At 34.6% G+C, this 21,532-nt stretch overlaps 1 protein-coding gene across 3 annotated transcripts in view; it reads left to right on the forward strand.

Moving 5' to 3' along the window:
- The window catches only part of PGGT1B (protein geranylgeranyltransferase type I subunit beta), a 57,766-nt gene extending 37,386 nt beyond the window's left edge, over nt 1-20,380 (forward strand). Inside the window, exons 7-9 of one of the 3 annotated variants that reach the window (XM_033181517.1) lie at nt 4,983-5,167; nt 10,305-10,413; nt 13,588-13,707. In XM_033181517.1, the coding sequence (XP_033037408.1) occupies nt 4,983-5,167; nt 10,305-10,413; nt 13,588-13,592 (299 nt within the window). In that variant the 3' untranslated portion in view covers nt 13,593-13,707. Of the gene's footprint in view, nt 1-4,982; nt 5,168-10,304; nt 10,414-13,587; nt 13,708-15,005 lie in introns of those variants that run through there. The other 2 variants (XM_033181514.1, XM_033181516.1) reach the window with 2 other exon arrangements.
- The last annotated feature ends 1,152 nt before the right edge of the window (nt 20,381-21,532 follow it).

Raw genomic sequence — 21,532 nt, forward strand, 5'->3', positions numbered from 1 at the left:
CTTGTTTCTCTTTTCATAACCGTCAGAGTTTAATCTATCTTTCTATACCTGGTCTCAGGGCTTCCAGTGTCACCTTCTCTGTAAAACATTTCATCATCTTTTGTCCCCCTTAGTTCTAAGCAATATTTCCCTTTTCTATATTCCCATAATACTTTATTCATGCCATTTTTATGGTACTTACCTCTGTTTATCTTTGCTGGATTGTAAGCTGGTCATTCATGTCTTATTCCATATGCCCTTGTACATTGCACTGTTTGATGAATTCGTTATCCTGTATTCCACTTTGCATCTCTTGCTTGGAAAGTTGAATTTGGAAGGTGTACTTCTGTTACAGTTTGTTATTAACTTAGTTTCTTCATGTGCCTTTCTCATTCCCCAATTTAAATATTATTTAATATATATAATATATATTTTTTAATTCAACTACTGTTCTCCAGCTGTTGCTTAGCTTGGAGCCCATTTTTCATGAAAATTAAACAGACATATTTTATCCTTGTAGGCCATGATCATCAAATGTAGTGATTCTCTTTATCCCCATGATTCCCTTAAGATAGTACATGTTGAGTATCCCTTATCCAAAATACTTGAGTCCAGTAGTGTTTTGGATTATGGAATATTTGCATTATACTTACCAATTAAGCTTCCCTAATCTAGAAATCAGAAATTTGAAATGTTCCAGTGAACATTTCCTTTGAGTGTCATGCGGGCGCTCAAAAAGTTTCAGATTTGGGAGCATTTCAAATTTCAGAATGTTGGATTAGGGATGCTCGTCTTGTACAATTTTAGGGTACAATGTTCCTTTTGTTTTGGAAGAATTGAATTTTCCTGCTTTGTTAGAGATAAAACTATTCTCACTGCCCCCCCCCCCCCCACTCCCACCAACTGAGGATTCATAATGCAGAAGTTCAGATAACTTAATTTGGTTCCATGATTCTTTTAAAATATCTCTACTTCTTAATTATATAAAGATAAATGTTAAATCTAAATATTCAACGCCCTTGAATTTACTTCACTTGGCCAGGTATGGTGGCTCTGCCTGTAATCCCAGCACTTTGGGAGGCCGATGTGTGTGGATCACTTGAGATCAGGAGTTCAGGACCAGCCTGGCCAGCATGGTAAAACCCCATCTCTGCTAAAAATACAAAAAAAATTAGCCAAACGTGGTGGCACACACCTGTAATCCTAGCTACTTGGGAGGCAGAGGCACAAGAATCGCTTGAACCCAGGAGGCGGAGGTTGCAGTGAGCTGAGATCATGCCACTGCACTCCAGCCTGTCTCAAAAAAAAAAAAAAAAAATTACTTCACCTTTTTAATATGGTGTTTAATTGTGAAATGATGTGCTTATTTATGTGCCTGTTTATTTAATTTTCTACTTTAGCTATACGACTGTTGACTACCTTAAGTTTCAGAGGACATGGATTCTTTCTGATAACTTAGTATATGCAAGTGCTAAGAGAATGTCTAAAACTGAACTGGAAAACCTGTGGGAGCAAAATAAGTTACAACTGTTATACTGTTAAAATATAAGTAGATCATGACATAACAGAGCTGAAATCAGGAACACCTCCTTTACCCTGCACTTGGTAGAATTGGGGTAGGTTAAGAGAGAGTCTCTATCTTCCATCTGTGATGTTTTATGACTGAGGTATTCTGCATATGCTAATTCTCCATGTAACTGAAGCACATCACATAGGTGGCAAACTTTTAACCATTTCAGATGAAAATCTTTCTTATTCTTTTATTTGTATTTGCCTCAATATTCTTACTATTATCCTTAAAGTTTTGTTCATACTGTGTCTTCAACTAAGGCCTAATGAACACAGTTTCACCTTTTCTTGATGAACTCAAATCATTATAATAAAGAACAATTCTAGTATTGTACTTTTAATATAATGATATAATATGCTTGAAGTATTTTGAAATGTGTACAAATCATTGATCTAATGACATTTAGCCCCAAAAAGATACTCCATTTTAGTTCTTGTGTCTACTTTTAAATAGTATTTTGTAATCTACTTATTATCAAGATGTCACTTCTCTTTTCTTCCTGTTTTTATGTCTGCTTTAACACTCTTCTAACGTACTACTCCTTTTCTCCTTTTTTTTTTTTTTTTTTTTTTTGAGACATAATCTCACTCTGTTGCCCAGGCTGGGGTGCAGTCAAGCGATCCTCCTACTGCCACCTTCCAAGTTGCTAGGACCACAGGTGAACACCACCACGCCTGGCCAATTTTTTAAATACTTTTTTGTAGCGACAGGGTCTCCTTGTATTGCCCAGGCTGGTCTCGAACTCCTGAGCTCAAGTAGTTCTCTCCCTTTGGCCTCCCAAAGTGGTGGGATTACAGGCATGAGCCACCATGCCCAGCCTAACATACTAGCTTTTTACAGGATTTTATAACTAGTTTTTTAGAGATTTGTGTAAAACAAGAAACTTTAGGAGCAACAGGCTTACTTGTTGGTAAATGAATGTTCGTTTAATCTTAGACTTTGTAAATGTTTCTGGCCACCCAGAGTCCAAACTTAACTTCTATAGTTACTATTTTCAAAATCCGTTAGTTTGGACAAAGTAAAGAGTGTTTTTTCTTTGAGTTGTGCCAGCTTCCATTAAGTAGTCCTAATAGGTAGCTTGGAGAGTAATTCTTAATTGCCTCTTTTTACTTTTCGGGAGTTTTAAAGGTTACTTACTGTCTATTAGAGACTTTATATTTAATGATGTAATAACACTTGAAGTCATGACTTGGTTATGAAAGAAAAATTGAAACTAATGAATCATTTGAAAAGGAAATAAGATTCATAGTTGCTTAATAGAAATTATTTTAAAAGATTGTAATAAATTTTTTTAGCTTTTCTTTTGATTCACTCAAGACTCACATAGATGTCCCAGCTAATTCTGAAGATTAAATAGTTCCTAGCTGACAGTAACACTTCTAATAGGATAGCTACCTTGAGGTTTCTAGAGGGAATGCTCACCTTTCCTTTGCCAGAGAATACATTCAAGATTTGTAACACCAAAAGGATAGTTAAGGCATGAGATATATTAGGAACAAGACATTTCAATTGCTAAAATTAATAAAAATCACTAGGTGAAGTCATAATAAATTGCAAGTATAAGTATTTTCAAATTGTTTGGAATTGACAACAAATAGTGCCAGCAAAAAGTGTTGTTTCTTTTCTTATGTGGAAAATACTGACTTTTCATTTCCTAAGGAAAGTACCTTTGTGAGTGTATTAATTAGTTTTCTGTCGCTGCTGTAACATTTTGGGATAAATATAGGGGCATAAAGCAACACAAATTTATTCTCTCCACTTCTGGTCAGAGCTATACATCTGTGACTAAGCCTGAGCCGAGAATTACAGGCTAAAATCAATATGTCAACAGGGCTGGCTTCTTTCGCCAGCAGCGGCTCCAGGGAAGAATCTGTCCTTTGATTCTTCCCAGCTTCTAGCGGCTGCCGGCATTCCTTGCCTTTGGCTACAACACTCAAATCGCTGGCACCATAGTTGCATTGCCACCTGGCAGGGGTACCCACTGCCACCTCTCTGTTAGTCTGATCTCCTTCTCTCCTCTTGTAATGACTCTTGTGAGTACAATTAGGGCCCACCCAGATAATACCGAATAATCTCCCCATTTCAAGATCATTTAACTTAATCACATTTGCAAAGCCTCTTTGTCCATATAAAGTAACATTCACAGGTTCCAGGGATTAGGACTTAAATATTGGGGAGGCGTTATTCAGCCTACGCAGTGGGTATGGATACGTTTCGAAGTAATGCTGTGCATCTGCTTTCATATTTGGTTTCTCCCTTTCCTACCACCCCCATCCCCCACCATTCTTTTCTTCCTTAAAATTCTTTTTTTTTTTTAATATAAGTTCTAGGGTTCATGTGCACAACGTGCCGATTTGTTACATTTGTATACATGTGACATGTTGGTGTGCTGCACCCATTACCACGTCATTTACAGTAGGTATTTCTCCTAATGCTGTCCCTCCCGCACCCCTCCACCCCACGACAGGACCCAGTGTGTGATGTTCCCCACCCTGTGTCCAAGTGTTCTCATTGTTCAGTTCCCACCTATGAGTGAGAACATGCAGTGTTTGGTTTTCTGTTCTTGCAATAGTTTGCTGAGAATGATGGTTTCCAGCTTCATCCATGTCCCTACAAAGGACGTGAACTCATCCTTTCTTATGGCTGCAGAGTATTCCATGGTGTATATGTGTCACATTTTCTTAATCCAGTCTATCATTGATGGACATTTGGGTTGATTCCAAGTCTTTGCCATTATGAATAGTGCTGCAATAAACATACATGTGCATGTGTCTTTATAGCAGCATGATTTATAAATCCTTTGGGTATATGCCCAGTAATGGGATGGCTGGGTCATATGGTACTTCTAGTTCTAGATCCTTGAGGAATCGCCATAATGTTTTCCACAATGGTTGAACTAGTAAATAGGAACACTTTTACACTGTTGGTGGGACTGTAAACTACTTCCTTAAAATTCTTAGCTGACTAGTTGTAATATCTGTATATCAGCTTGTAACTTGTTTATGTTATGTGTGAAAACTTGTCTGTAGCTTAGGGCTGATGGAACCTCAATTCATCAGCAATATACTGTCTTTAAGGGACTTAAAAATCAGTCTCAGGTGATTGGGTTCTGGACAGGGAGTTACTAGTCCCAGATTTTAGTTCCGAATCTACCATTAACCGTGTAATTTTAAACAAGTCCCTTAATCTTGTTCCAAGTCTTACTACTTTTTTTCATGAGTAAAATGTTTCTTACAGCTTTATATTATTCTCTGTTTTATCAAATATTAAAGACTTGTGTATAGTGGTTATTTTAAAATCTCATCTTTTAAATTTAAATTTTATTTCACTATTTTCTAGAATTATATAACCACTTTTTCCCCTCTAACATTTTGTACTATTTTCATAAGCATCTAATTTGAAGTTTTAAACATTATGTGGTTTTGATTAACAGGAGGATCTACTTTTTGTGGCATTGCCTCACTATGTCTGATGGGTAAACTAGAAGAAGTTTTTTCAGAAAAAGAGTTGAACAGAATAAAGAGGTGGTGTATAATGAGGCAACAAAATGGTTATCATGGAAGACCTAATAAGCCTGTAGACACCTGTTATTCTTTTTGGGTGGGAGCAACTCTAAAGGTAAGAGAAATAATAAAAAATGAGAAACCTATATTCTGTGTTCATATAAATTGTGCTAAAAAGTTTTGGTCTTTGTAATGTGTATTAAATATTGTTAGGTTTAGGGTACTGGATTTTCTCTTTTGCTCTGCCAAAGCTAGTCTTTCTATGGTTTTTCCATAGAATTCAATGATCTCTTGTGCTCCTTGAAAATTTTCATTCTTAGAAAACTCAAGGAACTCAGAACTTGAGTTTTATGCCTACTTAAACCTTACATAGAACATATTAAATACATACTTTCTTGTAGATGTAAGGTAATAAAAAACTTGTAACTGGAACTGACTAGTTCATGTAAATCAGGGATCTGTCTGAAAATGATACCAGTAAAGGTTTTATGGGAAGGTGTTAATCTTAAAAGACAAACCATGGGTCATTTCTTCAAAAACCATGTAAGGACTTTTTTTATTATTTATTTGTTTAAACCTTCTGAAACTCATCAATTGACATGCCAGCACATTTTTTCCCATCTCTACTACCTTTTAATATACCTAATTCTGTAAGGTTACTTAGTCACTAAATACATACAAGTTTTCTCTATTTTAAAGTTGCCTTTTCATCTTTAAGAATTGTTGCTGGGTGCGGTGGCTCAAGCCTGTAATCCCAGCACTTTGGGAGGCCGAGACGGGTGGATCACGAGGTCAGGAGATCGAGACCATCCTGGCTAACATGGTGAAAGCCCATCTCTACTAAAAAATACAAAAAACTAGCCGGGTGAGGTGGCAGGCGCCTGTAGTCCCAGCTACTCGGGAGGCTGACGCAGGAGAATGGCATGAACCCGAGAGGAGGAGCTTGCAGTGAGCTGGGATCCGGCCACTGCACTCCAGCCTGGGTGACAGAGCAAGACTCCGTCTCAAAAAAAAAAAAAAGAATTGTCACCTTGTTCTGATATTCTGCAATTTAACAGGAATCTGTTAGAGGAGTCCATGTTTATCTACTCTATAATATTCTAATTTTTTCTCTTAAATTGTATGTATAAGTTTGAAAAACATTGGGAAAAGAATGATTTAAAATGATGACAGTAGTCTCCCTGTCTCTCCTCACTTGTAGTACCATTTCTCAGGTTCATCATTTCAGTTTTTTTTTGACTGTGGGAAATTTCAAGCATATTCAAAAGCAGGGAGATGGTGTAATGAACACCCATGTGTCCATCAACCATCTCAACAATTATCAACCCAAAGCTATCCTTTCTCCATCTATACTCTAACTAATTCCCTTCCATTCACCAAATTATTTTAAAGCAGATGCCAGATAGCATTTTTTATATTTTCTGGAAATTTTTAAATGTAATCTCTAAATGAAAATAACTTTTTAAAAAAAACCAGAACCTTAGTGTCATCACATCTAAACAATTAGCCATAATCGCTTATTATCATTAAATATCCAGTGATTTCCTATTGTATCACATATATTTCCTATTGTATCACACCAAGAGGCATGTAATATCCAATTCTCTCTCCTTTTAATTAAAGCGCTCCAGAGTTGAAAATACACATAGCACATTATACTTATCACTTTAAACATTTGTAAGTTTGCAATTCACTAGTATTAATTCCATTTACAATGTTGTGTAATCGTCACTACCATGCAAAACTTTTTCATTTTAACCAGCATAAATCCTGTACACATTAAACAATAATTCCCTATTCTTCTTTCCCCTCAGCCTGGTAACCTCTACTCTACTCTCTGTCACTGTGAATTTGTCTATTCTAGGTACCTCATATAGGTGAAATCATACAATATTTGTCCTTCTGTTTCTAGCTTATTTCACTTAGCATAATGGTTTCAGGATTTATTTATGACATGGCATATGTCAAAATTTCATTTTTTTAGTGGCTGAATAATAATATTCCATTGTATATAAATATCACATTTTCCCTCTTCATTTATCTGTTGATGATCACTTGAGTTGTTTTCACCTTTTGGCCATTGCAGATAATACTGCTAAAAACATGGGTGTATAAATATATTTTCAAGTCCCTGCTTTCATTTTTGAGGGGTACTATATGTATATAGGAGTGGAATTACTGGGTCATATGATAGTTCTTAATTTAACTTTTTGAGGAAATGCCAAACTTTTCCACAGCATCTACAACATTTTATGTTCCCTCTAGCAATGTATGAGAGTCCTGATTTCTCTATGTCCTCACCAACGTTTGTTTTTTCTTTTGTTTTATATATAAAATAGCCATCCTAATGGGTTTCAAGTGTCATTTCATTGTGGTTTTGATTTGCGTTTTTCTAATGATAATGAGTGTCTTTTTGTGTACTTGTTGGACATTTGTATATCTTCTTGGGAGAAATTTCTATTCAAGCCCTTTGCCTACTTTTAAATCTGGTTTCCTTTTGTTGTTATAAGGTTGTGGGTGTTCTTCATATTTCTGGATATTAATCCCTTCTCAGATATATGATTTACAAATGTTTTCTCATTTCTTGAGTCGCCTTTTTACTCTGTTGATGGTGTCCTTTAATGTACAAAAGTTTTTTGATGCAGTCCAATTTTATCTAAATTTTTCTTTTATTGCTTGTGTTGTTGGTGTCATGTCCATAAAATTATTGCTGAATCCACTGTCATAAAGATTTTCCCCAGTGTTTTCTTCTAATAGTTTTATGGTTTTAGGCCTTAATGTTGGGCCTTGCATCAGTTTTGAGTTAATTATTGTATGTAATGTAAGGTAAGATCCTACCTCATTCTTTGACACGTGGATATCTAATTTTCCTAGCACCATTTGTTGAAAAAACTGCCCTTTTCCATTAAATGGTTTTGGCACCCTTGTCAAAAGTCAGTTGATTATATATATGTGAGGTTTGTTTCCGGACTTCCTGTTTTATTCCGTTGTTCTGTATGGCTGTCTTTGTACCAGTACTATACTATTTTTATTACTGTAGCTTTGTAGTAAGTTTCAAAGTTAAGAAGTTTGAAACTTCCAACTTTTCTTTTTCAAGATTATTTTGACTATTTGGAGCCCCTTGCAATTTGATATGAATCTGGTAATTGAGTTTACCATTTCTGCAAAAAAAGTCTTGAAATTTTGATGGGAATTGCATTGAATCTGTAGATCACTTTGGGTAGTGGTGATATCTTGACACTGTTGAGTGTTCCTATCCATGAGCACAGGATGCTTTTCCATTTATACAGGTGGTCTTCAATTTCTTTCAGCAATGTTTTGTAGTTTTCAACATACAAATCTTTCACTTTTTTATTAAGATTTAATTCTCAGTATTGAATCATTTTAGATGCTGTTGTAAATGAAATTGCTTTCTTAATTTCCTTTTGGATTGTTCATTGCTAGTCTATAGAAACTATCAACTTTTTATAGAATAGTTTTAACAGGCATTAAGGATCATTGCTTAAATCAATTGTGGCATTAAGAGGTTATAAAAGTGGTATTCTTTCATTCCTTCTCAATTTATTAACTAGCATTGTTTTTTAAAGAATTATTTTACCTTCCCCTGAGATACACTTTGTACAGAGAAGGACAGATAAATACCAGATTCTTTCCCTTAATAGTGTTCAACAAAATGAGTTGGTTCCCTACCATCCCCTCAGCCTTTCCAATGAAATATTAAATTTTAGAGTTTGGGGTTTTTTTGGTTTGTTTCTTTTTTTTTTTTTTTTTTTTTTTGAGAATCATTGTGAACACATAGATTTTAACATTTTTTAGTCATATATAATACATATATATTATTCATATATGACTAAAATATATATATTTTTTATGCTTAAATTGTCCCATCTTGAGTCTATAGGAACCTTTCAATTTGTCCCAAGTCTTTTTTATTTGACGTCAGTAGTCTGACAGCTTTCTGAAAGCAACCACTTTTAAACTTTTTGGAAATGTTTTAATTCTTGTGGACATTTCTATAACTTTAAATCACAGACTAACTTCTTATCACCTTTAGACGTTATTGATGATTCCCAACTAAGAGAAATTAAGATTTAGCCTCTCACTTTTCCAACAAATTGTTACCCGTTATGTTTAGTTCTGAATCTTTTCCTCATCTTCTACCTTCCAATGCTATATAAGGTTACCTTTATTTTTATAATGTCAAGTTAGGAAACATTCATATTTTTGTTCAGTATTAATAATCACATCTTTCAGGCTTTGCCTATAGGTTGATTCTAAAATTTGAAAACCAGTAACCAACACTTATTGTGATAGTGCAAATATTGTTTATTGCTAAGCCAAGTGCACTGTTAATATTATCCTTTTTTCATTTTTATTTAATGACCAATGTGCCACTGATGGAAAATGTTCGTAACATCAAGATTCAAAAAAGCCTTTTTCCTTATAGTCTATTAATTAAATGAATGTAAATGAATAAGTTTGTTTCTTGTTTGTACCATAACTTTCTTATGAGTTTAGCTTTTCTTTTTGAGAAATAATGCTTCTTCATCAGTCACTAAAAGCTGTGGCTCTCTCTGGTTCGTTGACATATATTAAATTACTTTGTATCTTCAGAAATTTCTTGATCCCTCTTACCTACTGCACACCTCATCTTGAACTTCACAGTGTTATTTATTTATTTGTATCTTACTTTTATGGATTCTTGAGAGAAAAACTAAGTACATGTCCTAAATCATTAAAAACGATATAGTTTTTTATGTCGCAATCATTTTTGTCTTACCTTTTTCTTTCCTAATTAAAGAGCTATACTTTTTTACTATTTTCAAAACTGTCTCTAGCATCTGGTTAGTAATTTCTGTTTGCTCTTTTTTAAAAAAATATTTTTAGTTCCAGTTACTACTAATTTATAACTAATAGCTAAAGAGCTTATCATAAGAGTTAAAATATGGGTAGATAAAATTTACTTTTTAAAATGACTGATTATGTTGAGTGGATTGGAGTTGTCTTTTGAATTTAGCTTAATGTGCTTCAAAGGGTGCAGTTGGCCTGATTCAGAAGAAGGAAATAGAGGGTCAAGAAAAGGAGAGTAGATTTGATAAGAAAATAAAAAAGATAATGTGATTGACTCATTTCAAGTGCTCAAGGCCCCGTAGAGTTGGTCTGAGCACCTTAGCTAAAGAAAAGCATATCTAAGTGACAGATATCTGAAATTTGACCCAAAGGTTGATAGGAGTTTTGTCATGTCATTTCAGCTTCTAAAAATTTTCCAATACACTAACTTTGAGAAAAATAGAAATTACATCTTATCAACTCAAGATCGCCTCGTAGGGGGATTTGCCAAGTGGCCAGACAGTCATCCAGGTAATTATTTTCTTTGTGAATCCAGAACAACCTTTATTTCCTGAATAGATCTTCAAGCATCTTTATCAGAAAAGGCATATGATAGAAAATATATTCACAGTTGCAAAGTTACATTAAATATTATTTTTAAAAAGGTATATTGTGTAAGCTTAGGATAGATTTAGGGTATTGGGGAGTATAAAGGAAAGAGTTTATTATCAAGATGCATGGGTATAGTGTGCATTTTTTCCCAAATATTGTACTTAGTAATGTTTTATTTCATTTTCAGCAATAACGTAGATGGTCTGAATGGGTCCTTTCCAAAGAAGAGAATAATTTAGCCCATCCAAAGCCATTAGGATTATTAGTCATGACTTGAGCTAAGTATAGTAAATTACTCCCAATCCTGAAGGGAATCAGTTCTTACTCTTTTCAGAAGTCATTAAATAGACCGGGCGCAGTGGCTCATGCCTGTAACTCCAACACTTTGGGAGTTGAGGCAGGTGGATCACTTGAGGTCACGAGTTCAAGACCAGCCTGTTCAACATGTTGAAACCCTGACTCTACTACAAATACAAAAATTACCAGGTGTGGTGATGCGTGCCTGTAGTCCCAGCTATGTGGGAGTCTGAGGCAGGAGAGTCACTTAAACCCAGGAAGCAGAGGTTCCAGTGCACCGAGATTGCACTACTGCCCTCCGGCCTATGTGACAGAGTGAGACTCTGTCTCAAAAAAAAAAAAAAAAAATCATTAAATAAAATATTTCAAATCCTGAATATGTGTTTCTCACTTCCCATACTCTTGTTCTCCAAATTTCAACAGATTCAGACAATATAAATGGCATGGCACTCAAGGCCCTCCCAAAATTTGGCTCCTCTCCCACCTCTAGCATCATTTTGTAGCCGACACCTCAGCCGACTTACGTTTTCACCTCCGCAAAATGACCGTATATACAGCTTCCCTATAAAAATCCATTTAAGAGTGTGTTAAAATAATTTCAAACACTGACACTTTAGATAAACAAGTAAAGAATTAGTTACAAATATGAAACTAGACACAAGGAATGATTGTTTTTGCCAGTATTGCAATAGAGTTGTGGTTTTTATTACCAGCCTAGAAAGTGCCTCATCAACGTTCATCTTCCATCACAGAACTGCTATAGTTGGAATGTGTACTTGAATCAGAATATAAATAAGGAGCTCATGAAATCATATTTTTGTATTTGAAATGAGCAGGAATATTTCCTTATACCCCTACTTGCCTATATTTTCATACAAAACATGCTTCCTAGGCCAGGTGCATTGGCTTACTCCTGTAATCCCAACACTTTGGGAGGCTAAGTTGGGCGGATCACTTGAGGTCAGGAGTTTGAGACTAGCCTGGCCACTTGGTGATGAAACACTGCCTCAACTAAAAATATAATAATTAGCCAGGCCTGGTGGTGAGTGCCTGTAATCCCAGCTACTCAGGAGGCTGGGGCAGAAGAATTGCCTGAACCTGGGAGGCAAAGGTTGCAGTGAGCCAAGAGCACGCCACTGCACTCTAGCCTGAGCAACAGAGCAAGAGTACATCTCAAAAAATAAAATGAAGTAAAATAAAATAAAAGGCCAGGTGTGGTGGCTCAAGCCTGTAATCCCAGCACTTTGGGAGGCTGATGCAGGTGAATCACTTGAGATCAGGAATTTGAGACCAGCCTGGCCAACATGGTGAGACCCTGTCTCTACTAAAAATACAAAAAATTAGCCGGGCATGGTGGTGCACATCTGTAGTCTCACCTACTCAGGAGGCTGAGGCAGGAGAATTGCTTGAACCCGGGAGGTGGAGGTTGCAGTGAGCCAAGGTCGTGCCATAGTACTCCAGCTTGGGCGACAGAGCAAGACTATCTCAATCAATCAATGCATAGTAAAACATGCCTTCTTAGAGAAAGTGTACATTGCTTTCAAAGTTGTAAGCCAAAGTGTGTTTTCAGAAGTTAATTTCTCAAGAAAAATAATATTTTGAAATTTTTGATATCTCTAGTGCCTCAAGAAAACAGAATTATTTTGGTCTTTATTCCATTTTTTCAATCAGTGCGGGTACTGTTTTAACAAATAATGGAAATAGGGAAATGACAATCTCTTAGAAAACATTTCTTTTTCTTTTTTTTTTTTGGAGACGGAGTCTCGCTCTGTCGCCCAGGCTGGAATGCAGTGGCCGGATCTCAGCTCACTGCAAGCTCTGCCTCCCGGGTTCCCGCCATTCTCCTGCCTCAGCCTCCCGAGTAGCTGGGACTACAGGCGCCCGCCACCTTGCCCGGCTAGTTTTTTGTATTTTTTAGTAGAGACGGGGTTTCACCGTGTTAGCCAGGATGGTCTCGATCTCCTGACCTCTTGATCCGCCCGTCTCGGCCTCCCAAAGTGCTGGGATTACAGGCTTGAGCCACCGCACCCGGGCCGAAAACATTTCTTATGTAAACATACTTGAAATACATTCAGTGTTTGCAATAGCTTTTTTAAAAGAAAATTCTTGAGGCTTTTTCCGGAGAGATCAGTTGCTAACTTTAACATTTGTGTAAATATTTGGATGTTCTACTTACTTTTTACAGATACATTAAATGTTTTCAGAGTATGCACTAGAAAGCATAGAAAGTCTTTACTAATTTGAATTTATGTGTAAAGATCTGGTCCCAGAACCCTTACAATCATTTTAACGAGATTCTTTAAGCTTATTCTTGGTTCTAGTAAATTTAGTAGCAAATTTGACACAAAGGGATTTTATATATATTTATGAAAGAAACTTCTAAAGAATGACCTTTTGTTATGGAATTATATATATATTTCAGCATCTAAAGTGCTTTATTATGGAGTAAACATATTTCCACTTGTAAAGTGCTTATACATTGCCACCTACAGATAAGGAGTTTTTTAAAAAAGCAATTTGAGGCTTGAAACCATTGAGTTCTGGTCTCACTGGCTGTTACAAAAATCTTTTGGAGAAAAAAATAAGTTTTATTTGTTACTTTATCCAGAGAGATTTTAGTTTTACACAGTTCTATTTTATGTCATTATGGATGTATATTTTCTGTTGTAATTTTTCCTAGAAAAGTTTCCAGGTTTCTAGAAAACAGCTTAATGTTGCTTTGTACCCTTTGTAGTTTTAGAATAATTATATGGAATGATGTAATATTACAGGTGAAATCAAATTTATTTTTTATAGTCTGAAAGTCAAAGGAAAGTGAGCCAGAAGAAACCTAAGTATTTTCTGAAAAGGCCTAAAAGGTGATCAACATGGGCCTCTATTAGTGAAATAACGTTTTCACAATGGCATTGAGTAAGCACAACTATTTGTCATTTCTGTTCTGAAAAATAAGTGATACTCTTGTAAGTAAAGCTTTTTCTTTAACCCTTTTGACAAAATTTGATGTGGTAAGATGTTTTGAACTTTTTGTTGTTTTGAGACAGGGTCTCATTCTTTTGCCCAGGCTGGAGTGCAGTGATATAGTCATGCCTCACTGCAGCCTCAACCTCCCTAGGCTCAGGTGAGCCTCCCACTTCAGCCTCCCGAGTGTCCGGAACTACAGGCATACACCACCATACCTGGATAATTTTTGTATTTCTTTATAGAGATGGTGCTTCCCCATACTGCCTAGGCTGGTATCAAACTCCTGTGGCTCAAGCAATATACCCTCCTCAGCCTCCAAAGTACTGGGATTACAGGTGTGAGCCACCACACCCAGCCTATTTTGAACTTTAATAGCTCTTAAGGCCGTAAATGTTGACCAATTCATAGAAAAAACATTTTTGACTGGTACAAAACTGTCTTTGTAGTATTCCTATAACTGCAAAGCTCTGAGCTCTTCAGAAGTCTACATAAGACTCCTAGGCAAGAATGACCATGTGATTTCATTGGCCACTTTAATAGAAGAGGATTGCTGCCCCCTGAAAGGTGGGAACTGGTGAGCCAGTGCGGAATTGTCGTGGTATGAGCACTCATATTATTTCAACCAAATAGAATGTGAGTTTGTTTTTATTGTCAGATCAGATATTTTTACAATGACTGACATGACCCTAAATAGGAGGATTAAATATGGCACAGCATTCCAGAATGGATTATTTTTATGTAAGCTCCTTTTATTTAACACAGTGTTAGGATAGTATTGTCTATGGTTTAGGAACTTTCAGAGGCAAAACGTGGAGCAAGGGGTATTGCAACTTAGATTCAGAGTTTTGTTTTCATTTTAAAGAAAAAAGATTTAATGATACAGCATTGAAGCTACTCATTTCCATGTTCTGTAGTAAGCAAAAAGGGAAACTCCCTCAAGTAAGAAGTCTTACATGTGACTGCTGCTCCTCCTGTCTTTTCATCACAGAGGTTATGGATAGTATCAGCTCTTCAGTTGGAAACTGTTTTCCTTTGTTAGTGATATTTTCATGAATAAAATATTTTATTTTGATCATCTGTGTTTTTTTTAAATTGATGTTTGAGATTTTGAGAAAGCAAATATTTTAAAAACTATATTAGCATTTCTCTAAACTTTTAATGGAGTGATGGGCTGGTAAATATGTAGCTGAAATATTTTGTAGAATTTACAAGTAGGAATGCCTGTTATGATGTTTTAAATGCCTTCTTTTCAGATGCTTTGCATGCATACTTTGGGATCTGTGGCTTGTCACTAATGGAGGAAAGTGGAATTTGTAAAGTTCATCCTGCTCTGAATGTAAGCACACGGACTTCTGAACGCCTTCTAGATCTCCATCAAAGCTGGAAAACCAAGGACTCTAAACAATGCTCAGAGAATGTACATATCTCCACATGACTGACTTTAGATTGGGAGGGTGGGGGGATTTGTAGCATAACTGTAGCTCAAGTTTAAAAGCCATGTATAACCAAGTGTGCTCTTTTTTTAAAAGGTAGAGTCTTACAATCAAATCTCCTGCTGATGTCACTTTGGGATATGGTCTTGAGCCAGTAATCTTTGTACTGGGTTTCGAGAAAATCTTTGTTGAAGTTTGAACCACAACTTTGTCGTGGTTCTTAAATGTTTATACTGTATTTCTAAGAAGTTGTTTGAGGCAAATTAACTGTATGTGTGTAGGTTATCTTTTTAAAAACTCTTCAGTGCAAATTGTATCTTATAAAATTGACACGAATTTTCAAAACAAGTTTGCACTTCATTATAGCATTGATAATCTTCAGGTGAACACTTAGTGATCATTTAAAAAGCTCATTGCTGATGGTGGAAAATTTCCTTTAATGAATTAAGTATCTGGGATTATTCTTTGAAAACAGATTACCATAATTTTTTTTAAAGAAGAGTGACTTATTTTGTCTTATTCTTAAGTAAAGTGTGCCAATTAAACCTTTGTGGCCTATATAAATGAAATTAACTTCACAGTAAGAATAAATAGGTTTAACTAATATGATAGTTTTCTAAAAGGAGATTGTTTGAAGACAACTATGAAGTAACTGAGGGAAAAGCAACTTAACTATATGTGATTGTGAATGAGAAAGTTTTGTGCTATGTGGGTCATTTATTTACACATTGCTGTGGTGAATACCAGTTATGTTTGATTTTATTCTCAAATCATTAGTTGCCTTTTTTTTTCTTCTTCTTTTTTTGCTTTCTAGGAAGAAAACAATCTTTTTTATCTAGAAGGAAAGATACTTTGTGTTTTTATTTTTAGCCTTTTGAGTTTTTTAATTCGTTGCCCCCAGTGTGTTAGCTGCTCTAATTTCAAACTAATGCTTTTCTAATTTTTTTCAAATTAAATAAGTGAAAAATATAAAAACAGAACCATTCAAATAGATTCAGTGGTGCAACTCTATACATGGTCATTTTTATTCTCATATTTTCAGGTAAGTGAAAGGCAAATGTAACCATTTAGAGGGTAAGAAATAGGGTTTTGTTTTTGTTCATTGTTTTGTTTTCTTAAGTTTATGAACTAGCTAATTATAAAGGAGATAATATAAAAACTCTTCATTAGTAATTAATCAGTAACTTAAATCCATTACTTGCTTAGTGACATTCAGAACTATGAGTCTAGTACTGAAATGGGGAAAGAAATCTCTTCACTAAAGGGGTTGGGTTAAGTTAGTCTTGGTGATAATAAATGTTGAAATACAAACATCACTATAAAAACTATATTACTGGTATCACTGTTTAGGCATTGTAATATTTTAAATGTTATCTTTTTTTCTAAATTAGAGAAAAAAAATATTGTAAAATAACAGTCCTTCCCAAGGGAAACACTATGTACTTGGAGAAATGATTCATTTATTATTGGCATGCTTAGTTTTAAACCTGAGTTTGCCAACTGTATGTTTTTTAATTAGAAATAAAAAAATCTTCTGATGGGGAAAAACTAAGCTTGCTAACAGATGTTATCCTTCTATGGGTTATTCCAATTACTACTATTTAAATCCTGGCAAATTAAGACATCCATATCTCAAACTAAGTCATCTCTTAGACATTGGAAGTTGAAGTAGCATATATATATAATTGCTTTAGTACTATATAAAAAGCCCAAATTGTTTTTTCTTTATCACTAAGAAAGGTTCGGAGGTAATAAAGGTAGTAACTGTATGACTGTATTCATAAATGTAAGTTACAGGAAAATTCCAATCTAAAAGTATTTCATAAGGCTAACTATCTTCTAGCTCCTTATAATTTAATACCATAAGATTATAAATTTTAGTATACTTCTAATTGATATACCTGTGGGAGACTTTCTTGTGAAACTTTATGGACTAGTAAATGTTCACATTCCATAGCAACTTAATTGACCAGAAAATAGCAGGCCAGTGTGAATTGTGGAGAAACTATTTCTAACTTTTCTAAATAGTTATTTACAAGAAAAGTATTTATCGATTAAATAAATTATAAGCAATATTTCACATATATACTTTATTCCTTAACAGGAGTGATATAATGAGGGGAAATATAAAGTCTGAAATCTTAAAAAGCTCTATTTTCCTACTCCCTAATTGTCTCCTTCCTGCCCCCTAATTTTGTGGTATTTTTTTTTTTTAGAAGGTAGGAGGAGGAGCTTTGTTTTGAGCATCTGCATACTAATAAGATTAGTCAGATCATATGGCATAATTTAACCTGTTTATCATTTCAGTGTTTTTAGATTTGATTTATAATATATATGTGTTATTAGATCTTTAAATAGTTATTTGTATTTAATCTAAATTCATATAGAAATCTTGCTGACGGTGTTACATAATTTGAAAACTGTTGGACCTGATCATTTTTGAGAGACAGTTAATGAGGAGGTGCTCTGGAATCACATGACCTGGGTTTAAATCCCGGATTTGCCAGTTCAGTGGCATGATCTTGGACCCTGACTCTCCCATTGATAAAATAAGGAAAATAGGTAAAACCTAACTCACAGGGTTTAGGATTAAATGAGATAATACAGATAAAGCACTTAGGATAGTACCTGGAATATAGCAAATTTCAAATTATAGGTTCTTTATAATGAGCATAAAATTATTTTTGTAATTAAAACCTCTCCTACAACATAAAGAGGTCTTAACAGTTTAACCTCAGGGAAAATGATGATAACAGTGTTGTTTTCTAATCTCCCCATAAAAATACAGAGCAACTAGGACACTATAAGACACTATTACAACACTAGATGACGAAGTATCTCTATGAACTTCAAAATACAACTAAGTGAGGACAAACCACTGACCCACATAGTTTCAGTATCTGTGGGAGGAAGTAGAAGGAAGGCAGCTGGTTTCTGACAGCTCTGCAAATTGGAGAACTACAACACTGCCCACAGTTTCTCACTACAAAGTGCAGTGGCCCAATCTAAGAACAGGCACTGAAACTGGGAAGTGACTACAGAATCCCATTTGCAGATGAATGTTAAAGCAATATAATAAGGTCTGATGACTGCATTAGAGCAGTCTGGGTTTTTTGCTGTGTACGTCTTGAAGCTAATGAGACAAAGCCCAGCACTGAGGACAAACTTCTAGAATTAGAATTCAAATGGGCAGGATGGGTAAAATAGGACAAAAGAAATATCTAGATAAGTATTGGGAAGAAAGGCCAAGATACAGAGACATTATATATATGTATTTTCATATATATACACACATATATATTCTTTTAAATCACTGTGAAAATGGGAGCTCTAAGGCTGTGAAGTCATCCTAGAACCACTCCTCCCACCTAAAAGTACAGAAAAACTCGTTTCAGTTAAGGGGAAAAAAAAAGTGAGTGAGCCAGGATTACAGTCCAACTCCATTCAAAGTTAGGATGAGAAATAATAAATAGACCAATATCCTCACAGACAATGAAAGCACACCAGAAAGACATGACGCAAGACAGATAAAAACCTAATATTTACCAAAAAAAATGCAAATATGACAGGAAATTTATTATCAATTTTTACTGATCATTTTTGAGAGACAGTTATTGCAATTATTAATTAATGCAATTATCAGTAAAAGGAGAAGGTGAAAATTAACCAAGTACCAAACACTTGGAGTAAAAAGCAAAATAAAGCAGAAGGAAGGAATTAATAACGATAAAAGCAAGAAATAATTACTAGTAGCAAACCAAAACAATAAAGGCAATAAATCCAAGTTGGTGATGGATAGTGCAGGGAGTTGAGTGAGATAAACTACCAGCTAATCTATTTAAGAAAAAAAGGAGGAAGCACAAATACAAAAATTTAAATGACAAGGGGGAAACAGTAAAAGAGGAAATTTGTCTAAATTGACTACTTTGAGCAATTTTACACATTAAATTCGAAAACTTTTGAGAAAAATGCAAATTGCCAAAATTTAGGTCACAACAAACCAGTTGCCATAGAAGAAACAAATAGTTAAAAGTACCCCTTACCAAGGAAGCCTCAAGCCTAGATTGTTTCAAGGGGATTTCTACCAAACCTTTTAAGATTGAATAATCCCATTCTTGCTTAAACAATTGCAGAGACTAGAAAAAGAATCTTGAACCTCAAAGTGCAAAAAAAAAAAAAAAAAGGAAACTGCTACATTCATTTTATAAAGTGAATGTAATAGCATTGATTCAAAAACCTGACAAAGACTGTACCAAAAAGAAAATTATAGAGCAATCTCATGAATATTAATAAAAAGTTTTAATGAAACATTAGCAAACAATCCAACAGCACTTTCAAAAGGTAATCATGACTAAGTTGGGTTTATTATAAGAATACAAGGGTAATTCAATACTAGATAATCTATTAATATTCATCATATTAAGAGTTAAGAAATATCTTCATCTTTGCAGAAAAGACATGATAGAATTGAGCACTCACGTTAAATATGCTAAGTAGAAATTGATGAATAATCAATTAACATTGTATGTCTACCTAAAAGCCAGCATCTTAAATTTCAAAGCAAAAGAGACTTTCCAGCTGAAGTCAGGAACAAGACATGCCCACTAACTCCTCTACTACTTAATGTGTTGAGAGTTTTAGCCAATGAAGTTAGACAAAATAAAGATGTGAATTGCAAAGGAAGAGTTAAAACTATTTTCTGATATGAATATGTATCTAGAAAGCCCAAAGGAATTTGTTGAAAAACTAAACAATAAAAGAACTTAGTAAAGTAGCTATTAAATACAATTTACATATAAATATCAGTAGGCTTCACCAGTGCATACTTTGATTCCATTTTGAATCATTTGATTCAAAACAGCATTTATGTATGGTGTCAGAAATCAGCACCCCCTTTCAGTCACTACCTCTCTTCCCAAAGGTAAGCACTATCAAAATCACCAATTAGTTTTGTCTGTTTTTGAATTTTATATGAGTGGAACCATATAGTATACATTAGTTTTCAACTGGCTTTAACTCAGTAGGAGTGAAGGAGGGTACAAGGGGACTCTGTGGTGCTGGTAATGTTCTGTTTCATGATCTAGGTGCTGGTTACATAGGTGCATTCACCTTATGAGTATTTATCAAGCTGTATATGATTTGTGCACTTTTCTGTATGTATAATTATAGCTCAATAAAAATGTTTACTAAAAAGAGTAACAAGACTATACATATATATATGTATGCAAACCTAAACTAGTTAGAAGATACTTGAAGAGAAGACCACCTTTGTGATAGCAAAAGTAAAAAGAAAACTTAATGTGTAAATTTAAGACACGGTAAAATCTGTATGAGGAAAACTAAAAAAAACTCTTGAGTGGCAAAAATGTAGATTCCAGCAAATGAAAAGATACATGATATTCTTAGATAGAAAGACAACATTAAAACATGTCTTTCTCCACTTAGGTTTATTTATAAATTCAATGCCATTCCAATAAAAATTATATTGTCCTTTGAGAGAATATACTAGAAAAACCGTGGAAACTGAAAAGAATTAGAGAGGACCAGCCATATCCGACACTAAAACATACTCTAAATCTGCCGTGGCAGAAGCTATCAGAATTTTTAAAAGTGTGCACACTTTTTGGCCCAGATACTCTGTATCTACAGATTTAGCATAAAGAAACATGCAAATAGGCAATGATACATTTTCAAAGATCTCACAGCCACATTTTTGTAATTGTGAAAAGACACTGATTATGATACATTCATGTAACTCAGTACTATGCAACTGTTAAAGTGTGGATATTGGAAGGCATTCCTAATGTTGAATGAATGAAAAGTTTTGTATCGGCCCTTTAAAAATAGGAAGTCCAATGTAACAAGAGGAATTCCAGAAATAGACTCAATGGCATTTAGAATACAGTAAAGGCGGCATCTCAAGTTAATGAGAAAATGAACTTTTAAGTAAGTGCTATTGAGATTACTGGTGCTTAATTATTCAGATATTTACATTTTTAAAAAATATATAGCTTATTTCACTTTGAGCCTTTTATTTTTAAAATTGACATTTAGTTTTATAATTTAAAGAAAAGGTGATAGTTCTCTCCCTATCCCAGCCTATACTATACCCACAGCCTATACATCCTGGAGGTAAACACCACTGTTGCATACATCTTTCAGACCTTTAATCTCTCGTTATACAGAGATATAAAAGTAGAGAATATATATTCTTTAAATATCTGTACATTTAAGTATTACTCATCCCAATATGATATATACTTATACAAATAGATACATGTATGTATACTATACATAAAGATCTGAGGTACTAAATATTCTGTGGTATTTTTTTCATTCAACAGTAT

The sequence above is a fragment of the Trachypithecus francoisi genome, unplaced genomic scaffold (genome assembly GCF_009764315.1).
Source record: "Trachypithecus francoisi isolate TF-2019V2 unplaced genomic scaffold, Tfra_2.0 Lachesis_group2, whole genome shotgun sequence".
Classification (NCBI taxonomy): Eukaryota; Metazoa; Chordata; class Mammalia; order Primates; family Cercopithecidae; genus Trachypithecus; species Trachypithecus francoisi.